The 15,694-nt window shown below is 43.8% G+C and overlaps 1 protein-coding gene across 2 annotated transcripts in view; it reads right to left on the bottom strand.

Annotated features, from left to right (window-relative positions):
• GABRA3 (gamma-aminobutyric acid type A receptor subunit alpha3) overlaps positions 1–15,694 on the bottom strand; it is a 138,237-nt gene that overhangs the window by 36,498 nt on the left and 86,045 nt on the right. For both annotated transcript variants that reach the window (XM_074964375.1, XM_074964377.1), the window contains exons 4-5: positions 11,293–11,360; positions 5,623–5,843 (exon numbers count right to left, since the gene is read on the bottom strand). In XM_074964375.1, coding sequence (XP_074820476.1) covers positions 5,623–5,843; positions 11,293–11,360 — 289 coding nt within the window. The remainder of the gene's footprint in view (positions 1–5,622; positions 5,844–11,292; positions 11,361–15,694) is intronic.

Here is a 15,694-nt window from a genome sequence, read left to right as displayed (position 1 = left end):
CATACTCACAATCCATGGCTTTCACACGTGATCTCTCTCACACACACTTCCTCTCTCTTGCACACATGTGCGCACACTCTCACACATGTGATCTCTCGCTCTCTCATCCCACAGCGTGCTCGCTCTCTCATCCTTCTGTGCACCAATTAGCTAAAATATTTAGGTGGACTTTGAAATCAATCACAGCTCAGGAGAGGAGACATCCCGCCCTTTCCCCTCTCCCCCCAGATGGCCTCTCCTGCTGAGCCCTGTTTCTGGCCCAAGGACTCTGCAGGACCATATGCTTTGCCTAATGAAATGTCAAAATGTCAGACTAAGAGGAATATGTCTCATTTCTCAGGCAATTACCAGAGCCTCTGCAGCACTTGTTCAAAAAGACTTGTTGCAGAGCTATACATATTTACTGCAACACTACAGCTAGCAGAGAAGACAGTCCTATCTCAGAGGTGCAGTGCTATCTCAGGGCTCAGATAGTTTAGCTGTGAACTATCACTACGAATCCTAAACAGCACGTGATGATTGGCTGAGGTACCTCTGACCTGGCCCTGGGCAAATAACTGATTTTTCAGTTCAGTGGCAGAAATGAAAACCCTGGGAAAACATTCATTTTGGGTCAACCTGAAATGAACAGTTTTCAATTTTTTTCACCACAATGAAAAACGGAATTTTTTTTTTGTTTAGGCTCAAATAATATGTTTAATTTCACTCAAAATAGGATATTTCATTTAATTTTTTTAAAAAATCCTTTGTTTTGTTTTGTTTTAAATGAAATGAACTAGACTTCACAACAAAACCTCATTTCACAACAAAGAGTTGAAACGTTCTGTTTCGAAAAGGTTGCACTGAAATGTTTTGACGTAAAGAAAAAAAATCGTCTTTTTTTTTCTTGGCTGAAACTATTCACTGAATCCGACCCAAACTCACAACAGTTTCAATCAACTCAAACCTGCAGTTTTCAGCAAATAAATTACTGGTCCAAAACATTTCTCCCAGCTCTAGTTGATCTCATAATCCTACCATTTCTACCCTCTAATCAGTAATCGTCTCCGTCCCACCCACCTGCAACACAATTTTTGTTTATAGTGGTCTTGAAATCACCTGCAAGCTCTAAGTTTTCTTCTCTCCTGCTCCACCCCCAGCAGAAACAACCTGACAAAAATTAGACACACAGGAAGAAATTACGTTTTCCTTCATACAATCAGTTGAGCTCCTTTAAACAGCTAAATCCAATGGCAAGAAGTGTGTATCAGGCTAAATACACCTCTCCAGGGCTGATGGTACTACAAACCACTTCAGCTTCGGTTCTCATGGTTACCATGAGATTATCAAAACCTTTGATGTGTCATTATTGCTCATGCTGTTACGTATGTAGTGCTAGTGGCTCATTCCAATTTCTTGGAGTTAAATGTGATAATCCTTTGGTCTATATATGGCACAAAAGCAGTATAGTACCCTGCGCAGCACCAGAGACTTTGTTTATGCCAGTTATATCATTTTGGCTTTGTCCTTTTCTAAAACTCACTTTGCTGCCCCAGGCTATTCCTCAATAATCACAGGTAGGCTGAACAGGTGGGGTTCAGCACTGGTTTGGGTTTAGGCTCCAGTCTGGGGTTTGGGTTCAAGGCTGAGTCACTTCTAGGATTCAGACTTTGGATCTGACAGCACTGAAAATCTCATGATTTGTTTTCAGGAAATTTCAGCCCCAAATGGCAGAATTTCAACCCAAGATGGGGATCAGCTGGTCTTATGAGATTTCTGCCATCTAAGACTGGTCCTTGCAACAGTTCGGCCGCACAGAAACTGAAAGGGAAATGGGCCTCTTCTGCTTTTGGATCCAACATGGAAGCTAAATTGTAGAGACAAATTTGGCTCTTGGGACTCAGATCTCAGGCTTACTGTTCCAGCTTCTGGTCCCTCTCTGTTAATAACAACTATGGAATCTGTGACACCTTTAGCAAGGGCAGAACTCAGGCTGTGTCTATGCTGAGCTTTCTCTGTAACTTCCTCACTGTTCCACCACCAATGGTAGTCACAACAGTTTCCTAGTTCTGAGTCAAGGTACAAATGCAGCCCCTTTGAAGACAAGGGAACGGCACATATTTCACTCAGGAGATAATTTGGTCCGCAGAACCTTTATTGCTTGAAGATGGTGCCTGAAAACAAAAAAGCCCATCTTGCCTTTCAGGTACCCAGTTGAGTTTGCAGGGCTAGCAATCAAAGAAAACATCTTTTCCCCTGTTTACCTGAGCACATAGAATTTGGAAATCATAGAAACAATATGTGTGTAAACTCTGCAATGCCTTTTTTGAGTCGCTTTGCAGAGCAGAAGGGCTCTTTGAGGGCTAGGTTCTCAAAGCGTTGCATGCTCTGTGCACAGAATTAGGCATTTGACATTTTCATACATTTTAAGGCCAGGAGGAGGAATCATTATGATCATCTAGGCTGACCAGAATAAAACAGCCCACAGATTTCACCCGGACGTTCCTGTATCAAGCCCATTGCTTCTGGTTGAGCTATTTTCACACCCTGTGCAGATCCACATACACTTGTTAGTCAGTCTGGGGTCCAGAGCTACATTTGGACTGTGGGATGCTGAATGTCGCTTTTGTGAACTACATGCACCTGAGACTTGCTTCTACAAACTGCGGCTGGCTTCAGACAAGACTGCAGAGGGAGCACTGCGTAACAGGACTAAAGCCCCCATTCTACTGCTGATCCTCCAAGCAGGTGGGAAAGTAGGGAACAGTAACACTGATCACTATAACTCAGCAGCCAGGAGGAGGGGAACAGAGAGAGGAGACACTTGTGAAGCCCATAAAACAATCCAGGTGCGAGGCCCTGACACCGTGTTCTGATGTCTACTTTGAGATGCTGTGTGAGGAGGTTGCGTTGTGATGCTATGATATCTCTGGACACTGAGCTGCAGTTGGTTTGCACAGTTCAGTGATGAAGAGGCCTCACTCCAGGAGCTATGAACACTGCCACACGATGCTGGACGCATGCGTCAGAATTGCTGTTCCTGCAGAGCAGCTACAGATGAATGCAAACTCTTGGAGAAGAGAAGTTTGGTTGCCTAACAGTATAAATAGCAGTGGAAATGTCTCTAATTGCTTATTTTAGCATTTGATGCCTCTAGGGGGCTGGACTAGGAGGGACCCGCTGAAAGCTTAGGAAGAAGGCAGTATCTCGTGTGTCCAGTTGCATAGTGCCATACAGAGCTAGACTGAACACACTGAGTAGAGGGAGTGCAGAGCGACACCTTCCCAAGGGAGCTCAGAGAGGTACAATCACTGCATAGGTCTGGGGATGTGTGCATGCACCACCATGCTATCAGGACTGTGCAGCCCCATCCCCTCTAGTGTGCCTGGGTAGGGCCAATTCTGAGGGGTGGGGAGGGGATCAGGGCATGGATCTGCCCCCTCACTGCTCCTTTTAGAGACAAAGCTGCACACACCTGTGGGTCATGGAAAGAGCAGTCTCTGCACCCCTAAGAGGCAGGATGCATGAGGTTAGGGGAGGCTCCTTACACTGGCCCTGCTTCTGAGTGGCCCTGCTTCTGAGCACCCCTACAAATCCAGTCTGGCCCACAGAAGGTATTTCCTTCGGGGCCATGGGGAAGAAGCTATGTTAGATACATATGGGACAAAAAGCCATGCTGCATTTCTGGAAAGGGGGCAAACCCCGAGGTGGTAGGCTTGAAATGGGCACTTTCCTACACAGAGCACTGGCCATTTCTTTGTTACTAGAGCTGTGCAGGAAACAGATTTGCTATTTCACAGGAAATTCTGCGATATCGGCCTTTTTGTGAATTATGAAATGGAACCCAAAATATTCTCAAAATGCCCTTGGAAACAAAATTCCATTTCTTTGTTTGCTGGGGGTTGATTGCAATGCCTCGTTTTGACAAAATCAAAACATTTCAATCCAATTTTAACTGTGATTAATCATGTTATATTATACAAATTGGAAACAATACGTCATTTTGAAATGAAAAATCAAATCATTTTGTTCCAGGAGGGACACTGCCCCTAAGAAGTGCAGAGGCTGCTCTTTCACCCTTATCAGAGTGCTTTGTTCTGATTCGTTTTTACAAATGAAATTTCATCAAAACTGACATTTCGATTTCGATGAAATGGCATTGTCAGTTGGAAAATTTCCAACCTGCTGTCTTTGTTACCCTGTTCTTTCTAAATTTTTCGACTACACTGTCCAGCGCCATCTCTTACAAGGCCTCCAACTTCAGCATGACCCACTGCAGCCAAAGTTCCAAGCCAGATGTTCACGTAACGCTGCATTCATAAAGAGTTGGAATGACTTTGTGGTGACTAACTCAGCTGGGTGTGGAAAGTTTGGATTGCAGCAGAGCTACTGGTGCCATTTGATATTTTACATAATGAAAAGCCCTGATTTTGGCTATGGGCTGCTTTTGGTATCCAGTGCCGTGCAGTCTCTTGGGAGTAAATCCTGAGAGATGGTGAACCACTGCAGGGGGTGCAAGGATTCAGTATCTCTCAGGATGTGGGGTCCTTGCTTCAGGCCAGATCTGTTGCATCATTCATTGTGGTGGCTTGTCGCTCTCTTCTCTTATAGCCTTGCCATAGACTATTTGAGGCCAACTATTTTTCACTCTATGGGCTCTGGTGTAACACTGATGACCCTTGGGCTTCATTCTTATTGCGTCTCATTCCACTTCCATGTAGATGCTCTACACATCTATAACTCCTTATCAGCATTTTCAGATTCCCTTCATCTCTGTGTTCCATGTTGTCTCGTGCCGCCTCAAGCTGGGTGCGAGCTAACCTTTAAGTAATGCAGAAAAACCCAGATATGATTTTGTGGGGGTCCTATTACTCATTCTCTTAGGTATTGTCTTTGTGGTGATTTATCTTTGGGGTCTGATCATACTGCCCTGCCTCCCAGGCATGTAGAGAAAACAAATGCATTCAAAATAGCAAGGCACTCAGATACTTATGGTAATGGAGACCAGATAAATACCTAAGACAGACAGATATGATCCCTTCTGACCTTCAAGTCTATGAGATTGATACTTCTCTCACTTGCGTTCATTTAAAACCAGTGTAACTCCTCTGACTACAATGGAATCACTCCTGGTTTAAATAAGTGCAGTATAGTGTAAATGCTTCTTCCATCCTGATGCAGCAGCATTTTATACCCACTTTTCACAGGTTTAAATGAGTCCACAGTGGTGTGAGGCAGTGGAGCATCAAGCCCAGTATTTTCACCTTCTCTTTACTCAGGGACACCTGCCATTTAGCCTCTGTGCCTCAGTTTCCTCATTGGAAACAGGAGCATATTGATCCTGAGAGACCTACGTCCCAGGACCACAGTGAGGATTAATGAATGTTTGAAGCGTGCTAACGAAATGTTAAGCATTGTTTGTCAGTTGTAGGAGTGATGGCTTGTTGACACTATGCAGATTAATCTGCAGCTCAACTGTCAAGAGATTAAACTCATTTTGGACCTTAAAAAGTGGGAAGCTTGCACAGCCTTGGACATAGCATGCCATAGGATCACCTCAGCCTAGGGCCTCCCCGCAGGGCCTAAGGCTTTCGCAGAACCATGGGCTCAGGTTCTGTCCATGCCCAGGAGAGGCACACCTACCTCATGGTGTACAGAAGGGTGCCATTGTCTACCAGGCGCAGCAGCTTGTTGGGTGTGGTCATGTTGTGGGCCACTGATTTCTTGCCATTGTGAAAGAAGGTGTCAGGAGTCCAGATCTTACTGGCCAGCAGGTTGTTAAGGGGGAGGACCTTCATGGGGCCATCAAACTTAAGCCGCTCGTCTCTCCAGGACTGCCGGAAAAAGACATCAATGGTGTATTCCTAGGGGGAGAGAGGAGAGCACATCAAACCTGATTTTATCTAGTTCTTCATTGCAAGCCACCCCATAAATTCCAGAGAATGAAAACGGCTCCCTTCGTTGAGTGCAATGGGGTTTTGGGAGAACTGCACTCATGACTGTGGACCGGAGTGGCATTTCAATCACTGAAGTGGGAACAAGAGGTATTTAGCAGGGCAGCATTCTCCAGGGTTGATAAGACCCGAAGGCAAGCTGGAATTGCTACCTCTGGTATAATGACTTTACATGAATACCCTGTAGTATTCATCTACATCTTTCATCTCAAAGTGCCGTATACACTGTACATATGCCATTGGGATCATACACCAAACAATGAAATGCAGCCACCCCTAGGGTGGCACTCCTCAGCCATTCTGTCTCAGCGACATTGCACAGCAGTTTCAAGATAACAGGAAGCAGAGGATGCAACTGACACCACAGGTAGATCCTAATGATTTGTGCTTAAATATGGCTTCAGATGCCTAACTTTATGCAACCATGTTTGAAACATCAGGACTATACTCTAAGCCACTTTCAGTCCTAAATTGTTGTGCAGTGTTGCCAAGCACCATCAAACAGCTACCACTTTTCACGCCAGAGATGGCTGCATTTCAGTGATGTCTGTAATGGTTCCCACATATGAAAGGTCAGGACTCGGGGATCCTGCAGGCATTCAGTTAGCACCGGATTAATAATATAGAAATTGATTTTATTCACTGGGAGAACAGAAATGAACTTTACCAAGAACGAGGAACCCAGAAATGCAGGAGATATGTTTAAACCCGGATAAAATTAGAATTAGGACAGGACACATGGGGTCAAATTAATCTGGGTGTAACTCTTTTTGAAACCAGTGGGGTTACACTAAGACTGAATTTGGCCCTTTAGAGGCTTGGCTCAGGTCTTCAGCTGAAGTAATTGATTACAGCTGAGTGAAATTTGTCACACACTTTTTTTGGTGAAAAATTCAGATTTGGTGACACCAAAATGTTTCATGAATTCATGTTGGTTTTGCCAAATGTTTCATTTGCGGAAAAATGTTCTGAAAAAAAACCAAAATGTTTCATTTTGACATTTTCAAAACGCAACTTTCCAATTTTTTTCAGTTTAAAATGACTTTTCATCCTTTAATTTTTAAAATAAAGTTCAAAAACATTTTAAAATGGTGGAAGCAAAACATTTCATTCACACAAAAACAATTATTTTGCAACTTTTCACTTCACCTGTAATTTTCGGTCCAATCTGAAATGATTTTTTTTCTGACTTTTTGAAATTGCCAACAAAGTGAAAAATCTGTTATTTGTCCAGCTCTAAAACGGATGTTATTCCAGTACAATCAATGGAACGATGCGGCTCTACTACAGTTGTGGGTCTATGCCTTCACTTTTTTCTTATGCTGAATCAAACAGAATTCTGACACATGACATCTTCATCCAGATGCTGCTGACCACAAGGTATAAATAAATGCCTAGCATCAGATTCTGCCCTGCTGTATGAGGCATGCAATCCTAGCTAAACAAATAGGAACACAAGAGTGTGCCAGGCCAGGGACATTTGTTCCCATGATTTCTCCTCTCTGAAATCCCCCGTATATTTTAACCTGCAGTTTGTAGTTTTAACCATGGTCCCTTTGGGACCCTGTAAGCAACCATCTTTAACAGAGAGTGCAGCAATCTCTCTCCAAGGCCCCCTGAATGATTCTTTGGCAGCGTGGGGACAAGAGGTTCAGTGACAAGTACAGTGAAACAAAGCCCTCTGCTCCTTTCCGTGTCAGGAGAGAAAGAGTCCTTCTCAGAGGGAGAAGAGAAATCTAGTTCAGGACCTTCACTCTGATGAACAATTCCCAAACTATACCACAGAGAACACAACCTCAGCTCCTCCTTTTCTCCTTCTGTACTAAGAGTCTAATCCTCAGAAGAAGAGAAACCATGGTCAGGGTCTCTTTCCTCTGCCCCCCAGTGCCCTTCCCATGTGAGAGCAGACCCCCCAGTTCAGATTCTCCTCCTCCCAGTGCCTGCACCTACACACCATTCCTGGTGAGCCAAAAATTATAGGTCACATTCTTCTCCATCCAGAGTTGTGACTAAAATCCATGCCAGAAACCTGGCTCAGGTTCTTCTCCTCTGCAGGGCCCCTCTCCAGAGTTCATTCTACAGGGCACAGAAACTTTTCTGATTCTCATCTGTGTTCTAGTTAACAAGCTGAGGGACAGCTGGAACACCTAATATCTGACATTAGCGTGGATCTTATCAGCCAATGCTTTTCATGTTGAATAGCTCGTGAGTCTGGAGTCCCTCCCACCCCATGTCAGACAGAAGCAGACAACACTCCTCTGTAGTTAGTAATCAGCTGCTCTCCGCTCTCAATAGCAAACATTATTTGCCTCACCACCCAGGCCGCTCATCATCATTATAATCTGTCTGAATCTGGATGCACAAGGCAGCCTTTCAATCGCAGCTAATGATGGCTGTGGTACGCGCAGGGGCTGGATCATCAGACAGATGCCAGTGCGGAAGGAGTGACTTCCTCACTTTTCTATCTAAGATAGGAAAACAATCCCGAGAAAGGTGCAAGTTCATCCTCCTTTCCCTGTGCAGTTCTCTCTTGAGCACCCATTTCAAAGTGTGCTCAGCACCAGAACTGCACGCAGTTGCACATCTGCTATGCATGGGCAAAATCTATGGAACTAAAGCATGCAAGAGGAGAGAAAATTTATTATTCTTTAACTGTCTTTCTAATTTTAAATTCATTTTGTCAAATCACACAGTGGAGAATAGTTTCCTCTTTTCAATACCTCATATTTCTTCTTCACAGTTCATTATACATGCTCCCTTAATCAAATATGCTCCACCTTGAAAGTAATTATCAGATACTCCCTAAGGGCTGGGATTGCTGAATATATTATTAGTCTTTGCTGTGGTGTGAAAGAGAACAAGATGGATAGAGAGAACTCAGATGAGATTAATACTCTCAGCTAGAGTGACATTAACTTAACTTTTAACCCTGCAGGGAGTGGTCCTTCCAAAGCAAGACAGACTCCTCTGATGGGGGGAGGCATCAGAATGAAATTCAGAGATTTAATTCTCGTCTAATTTCTCTGATCACCAGTGCTAATAGTCTGAGTGAGGGCCCATTGGTAGAGCAGCAGGAGAGATGTCCGTGGCTGAATGAACATGGAGAATGAAATCCTCTAGGGTCTAGAGGTTTGGAGGAAGGTTGTTTTAGGACACTGATCCTGCCCAAGCCTGCTTGGATTCAATTCTTGTCCCCCTGCTAGGGAGAACCTTCAAGCCAAAAAAGCATCCAATAGCGTGGGGAAATCCAAGATGAAATGACACTCAGAGATGAGGCACACACCAGGGTGTCGGTCCCCACTAATGATGCCAGCATGTAATTTAAAAATAAACACAAACTACCAAATCCTCTTTTTGTGCAATACAAGCTGCAAGAAATGCTTTTGAGAAAGCTCACTATTAATTATGCTCTACAGTTCTGTTTTAATTAGAAGACAAACTGTTGAGGGAATGCAAACCTAGATTCAGTCCTCAGGCCTTTTCATTAATAATTTTCCTTAAACATGTCAGAATATGCCAGTCAGTTCACTTGTTTTCTCTCTCTCTCTTACCCTGTATATTTGCCTCAGGCACTTAGGGCAGTTTGGTGAAGGAAGGGGGATGGTCTGCCCCACTTACATAGGGTCAGAATCTGACACTCTTACCGCGTAACTTACTCCACGAGTAGTCACAATGAAGAAAGCGGGGCTGGTTATGAAGAAAGATGCTACTCAAGATGAGTAAGAGAGGCAGAATCATGCTGTAGGAAGCTCTTGCTCTTTTGGTGGTACCCCCCAATTTGCTTCCCTTTGTTTGCACTCACTGAAAAAACCCACAAAACACCCTAGCTTCATCAGGCAGGAAAAAAAGGATTAAAAGACAAGATTCGTGCTCCTCTAAATCAAAAGAACGAGCAGGCGTCTAAACCTCTTTTTGATGGGAAGCGGCACAACGTGTCCCAGCAATTGGAGATACAATTGGACCATATTAGAAAATGCTTTCGGTTTCCATGGACGTCCTTCTGGTGAGTAAACATGTCTCTTCTCCCCTCTTCCTTCCATGCACCTGGATGTCCCAAATGGCTGCGCTGAGCAATGAAACATAGGGAGAAATCCTGCCCCCTCTTCCCCACGATGTCAATGAAAAATACCCATCAAGTTCAACAGGGCCAGGATTTCACCTTTTGGCCCATGTCTACACAGGGATAAAAAACCTGCTGCATGGCCACAGCTGTCCAAGCCAGGACCAGCTGGCAAAGCCTGCAGCCAAGCCCAAAAGTCTACATCATAATTTTTAGCCCTGCAACCCGAGCCCCACTAGCCTAAGACAACTGACCTGCGCCAGCTGCGGCTGTGCTGAGTTTCTTTTAGCCCTGTATAGAAGTACCCTTAGCTTGCAAAATAGAGCTGTGTGAATAACTGACTTTTTTTGTTTTGCTAGCAGTTCTGAAAAACAATAATAATAATAAAAAAATAATTTTGGGTCTACACAAAATGAAAAAATTTCAAGCGTTTTTGTTGAACCAAGAAGTTGAAAAAAATTCATTTCAGGGTGAATGAAATGTTTTGTTTGACCCAAACCAAAATGTTCTGTTTCAGTTTGAGCATTTTTTAAAATACTTCTCAATTTTGGAAATTTTGAACAAAAAGTTGTTCTGAATTGATACACTGAAATGATTCATTTTGAAAATGTTGAAATCTTTCGACATTTGTAGAATGTTTTTTGTTGGTGCTTTTTTCTCAACATGAACAATTCAGCAAAACTGACATGAATCTGTAAAACGTTTTGGTGTTAACAAATCTGCATTTGTCACCGAAAAAGAGCTTTGATTGAAAACCTTCACCCAGTTCTAGTCCAAAGGATACTGACAGAAATTCCTTCACAGATTATTGTACCTGGATTTAGAGTAATGCCAATGATTATGTTTGGTGGATTTCCAAAAACCAAAATGGAATTGAGAAGAAGATGTGAAACCAAAATAGAGTCTTTTTTTGAACTTCTATTGCAACTGCTTTCTGCACTAAGCTCCCACCAAAAGCAACAGAATGGGATTTCTTGGTATTTGTTACAGAGGAATGAGACCTCATCTAGTTCTGTGGTTTATGCTGTACGAATTTATGCTTCTTGAATTACTGTGACTGTTGCCCTCTTGAAGATATCTCCAGCTCCATATCTGCTGGCTGCCACTATTGCAAATGACAAATAATAATGCACACTACCCAGATTTTATGCTTGAGCAGAAATTTCACAGGCAACCTGGATAGATTTCTTGCCACATTGTTTCCATAGTTCATACTTTTGTCCAATTAACCCAGTACAAGAAGAACAATGCACACGCCCAGAGTCCCAGAGTCAGACCTCTATGATCTACAGCACCTACCATGTCTGTGTCTGAGACAGGGCCGAAACTCGTCACATAAATGTCTGTCTTGACTTCAGTTACGCTGTCTGGGAAAAACAAGAGAGAAGAGTAATTAGAGAAGTATTTTCATTTGCACAGAAAAGATTTTAGCATTTTGTTGTGTTTTGTTTTTTCATACCAGATGCCTCCCTGCTGTAGCGCTGAATTGTCATCACCATCATGTTGTGAACAATGGCCAATTTTATAATCCATAATGGGGCAAATTCACCTCTGGGACAGCTCCATTGACTTCCACAGAGTTACACCAAGGATGGATATATCCTAGTACATTCAGACAGTGCATATTTACATAATGTACACAGTCACACAATGCACAATTTTCTATGGTTCTACCCATCTTAAGTATAGAGGTAAACCCTGATGTTGTGAAATTCTAATCCAAAATCCCTTTGTATTTGCCAGCCTGATCAGTAGGCCATTGAATTTCCCCCCAGTTTTAAGAAACCCTGGTTTTGTTAAAGTTTTGGGTTTCTCTGAATGTGCAAGAATCAATATTTGGATTGCCTTTTACTCTCATTGCATTTGCTGTTTTCTTACTTGTCTCTTTCATGAAAAACGATAGCTCTCGAAAAGCTAGTATTGACCTGTCTGCTATAATCTCCTAGCTGCCAGACTTTACTACCTGTATTGATGCCAAGTAACGTCTTATTCCAGGAACAGCCCCAAATCATTGGGAGGTCCCAACTCAGGAAAGTGCTTTAGGACGTGCTTATCTTGAAGCACTTGCTTAAGTCCCATTGTCTTCAATGGGAGTAAAGAATGTGTTTAAAGTTAAGCATGTGCTAAAGTGCTTGAAGCCAGGTCAGAGTTAAGTACCGCTCAATGTGAATAATAATAATAGTAGCTAGTTCTTATTTAGCACTTTCCATCAGTAGATCTCCAAGCGCTTTACAAAGGTGGTCAGTATCATTATTCCTGTTTTATAGATGGGAAAACCGAGGCACAGAATGAAGATGTGACTTGCCCAAGGTCACCCAGCATGTCAGTATCACAGCCAGGCCTCTTGGGTCCCAGTTCAGTGCTCTACTCACTAGGTATCTCACAGAAATGCGGCCAAATCTGGCCCTTAGAATGGAAAACTTCCATTAACAGATGTTAATCAGTTTAGGACTAGACTATGTGCTCTCACTTCCTTTGAATGAGACTAGATGTCCAGAATGGCACCTCCTGATGGAATTGTCCATTTGAAGTCAGTAAGAGAGATTCCTGGCTTCATCTAAGTACCTAGCATTGGCCACTGTTATATATGTGATCCTGGACTAGAAGATGGCCCACTGATCAATTCAGTTATGGAAATTCCTCTGTTCTCAGAGGGATATTTTGTCACGTTTCAATTTATTTTGCTGCATCATGAGGCTTCATTCTGCAGTTCAAAGTTTTGCAACTAAAGTAAGATAATGCATTCTGGCAGGGTCTTCTCCTTAATGGCTAAAATATAGTATACATGTCTTTTGTTATTACGATTGGAGAGCTTCTGAGGCAGCCTGTGGCTGATATTGTTGTGCTATATATGTAACCCTTGATCTTGTCTTGATGCTGTGAAAGGTTAAAGAGAAATATATGTGCAGTATACTTTCTGAAGTACACAGTAGTCAATTAGGCATTTTTCTAAGCAAAGCAAGTTACTTTTGTAATTCTTAGAGACTCAGGGTATCTCTCCGTCTCCTTCCAAGCAGGACCCAAAATGAGACACATAGCAAAGAAAAAAGTTCTAATGAGGTGAGAACATGCATTACTTTTTCTCCCTCTTCCCTTTCAGCATTCCTGACATCCATAATTTACAGCACTAATCACCATGCTGAGATCCAGGTCCAGCCATGGTCCTTCCTTGTGGTCTGCAGAATGGAATATTTTGAGGCTTAGACAGAAAGGCGTTGAGATGTTGCAAGGGATGGTGGGTCAGCGAGAGGATCTGTATTTCACAAAGCGACCTGCAGGATTCAAGTGTTGGAGAACTGGAACAGGAATTGATGAGCAGATGTTAGCAGGCTTGTGGGAGGTAGAGAGGACTTTGGGACATGCTTTTGAGTGATCCTGGTGGCTTTATTTCTAAGCTCGCGTTAAGCACAATCCCAAGGAAGATGACAGCACACATGGGTTTAATTAAAAAATAGGTATAATTTTTGCAGACCCTTCTTAGTAAAGTTAGTTTCAGCATAGCTGAAACTCCCACTGTCTCCATACCAAGCTTAGCAATGAGGCCTCTGTAACAGAAATAGCTGAAGAAGAGTGGCTGGGCCTAGGAAGTTGTGAGGGAGAAAACAAACAAACAAAACAAACCTGGATGGATCTGACCTGATCCAGGGTCCCAGTGAATGCAGCCTATTGTAAACTGTCCAGTCCCTAGACTCTACGGTCCCTTTGCTCCTGCAGGATATGGCCCAGGATTTTCCTCATCTGGACGTTGGCATGTGCTTAGCCAGACCTGCATACCTAGGGTGACCAGATGTCCTGTTTTTATAGGGACAGTCCCATTTTTGGGGGACTTTTTCTTATATAGGCGCCTATTACCCCCCACCCACTGTCCCATTTTTTCACAGTTGCTATCTGGTCACCCTATGCAAACCTAGGATGAAAGTGCACATCCAGTAACAAACTTGCCAGGTTAGTAAGAGGAGGACAGACAGAACAGCTCACCTCCCTACCCTGCTGCTGACTCATTCACACTCTCTGATAGAGAGAGCACAAGTAAGGACTGTCGCACGACAGGACCTCACGGTGCAGTGCAAAACAAAGCCATGTACATGATGTACTGGGACAGAGGCTGTTGGATCCAAGTGGATGGGACCATTTGGTAATATCAGCTCCCAAAAGCAATGGGTTTTCCCTGGTCTAGTATGTACTTATTCCTTCCCGTCTCCTTGCATAAATGATACTTCTTAATATAATATATAGATAGCTGCAATCACAGTGTGACAATGTATTGGACAGTCAGTTACTAAATTATGCCAAAGACTGCACAGTGAATAATAATCGAGAAAGCCAGTGTCAGCCATCAGGATGTCCAGCCGTCACCATCCATCAAAGAGACCATTTAATTAAAACAGTTATAGTCACAGGGATGTTCTGGAAACCGCAGGTCAAATGGCCTCAGGAAAAGCATTGGGCCATGGCCTCAAGCTGTAGCCAAGACTTGCTTGGTGCAGTTAAGGAGGGAGGGGACAAAGATGGCTGTAAATATCACCACCTTTGTGTCCCCCTGTTCCTGGGACTGAACGGGGACCAGATCAGTTACCAAGGCCAGCTTTAAACTAGACCTAGTTGCCTGTAGCCCCAAGGGGATGTGGTAGCAACTAGGGTCATCAGGTCAGAGGGACACCATAGCCATTCAACCTCTCTCTCAGGAATGCACCCTGCACATCCTGGCCAAATCCTCTTCCAGTCTTTTTGTCTGTTACAGGCCAGCGTTGCATTACCTTCGACACAGAGCACGTGACTGCACCTTCCACTATCCATGCTTCCACCTTGGCCCAAAGATCACAATAGGTCACATCTTACCGCCCACATAGAGCTCAGGGGCAGCACCTTGCTTCATCCACTGTGCCCCCTGAGTGAGAAAAACCAATTTATCCTGTAGATCCTCTACATCTAGACTAAGTCACCACTCTGTATCTTGGCCACTCACCCTCATGACATGGCCCTGAGAGCCCCAACTCCTCCACCCCTTTCTAGAAAAGCCAGACACACCCCTCTACTCCAACAGATTTGGGCACAAATTCCACTCTGCTTGATGTAAACACCACTGAATTCAATGGAGTCACACCACACCAACACATCTTGCATCTCAGCAAGGGGTTGGACTTGATGACCCTTGCAGTCCCGCAAACAGTGCTCTATAGGGGATAAGGGGACTTCAGTCAGTGGATCCCAGAGTCATAGAATTGCCAGCCTCACTGTTGCTCCTCCCCTGGGCCGTTCACCCTCCAAGCCTCCTCTGTGTGGCAGCCCCCAGAGAGACCCCATGCAGCTGGGCTTACAGGCACGCTGGCTTCCACAAACACTGCCCCCATGAACCCATGTGCAGCAGAACCGCTCCAGTTAAGCTGTGCCTGAGGGACATCCCTGGCCATATAGGAGAGGCAGAATCAGACTCGCCTTTGAATTAGAGGGATTTCCACCAAAAAATAGCTGCCGCCCACCTACAAATTCCAGTTGAGCTGTGAAAGTTAGAACTAACAAAAGCACAAGCAGATCACAGCAAACTACAGTCTTTGGGATTAAGGTCATTCATGATCCTAGTAATATTATGCAACCCAAGGACTTCTGCAATGCATTGCTTTTAGTACTGTATGAGTTCACTGGCTCTGTGGTAATGATACATTCTCTCCCTAGCAGGATCTTACAGATATTTAGGTTGGAA

Source organism: Natator depressus, chromosome 9 (genome assembly GCF_965152275.1).
Source record: "Natator depressus isolate rNatDep1 chromosome 9, rNatDep2.hap1, whole genome shotgun sequence".
Taxonomy (NCBI): domain Eukaryota; kingdom Metazoa; phylum Chordata; order Testudines; family Cheloniidae; genus Natator; species Natator depressus.
Note: the sequence above shows the minus strand (reverse complement) of the source record. Positions and strands in the feature narration are given on the sequence as shown.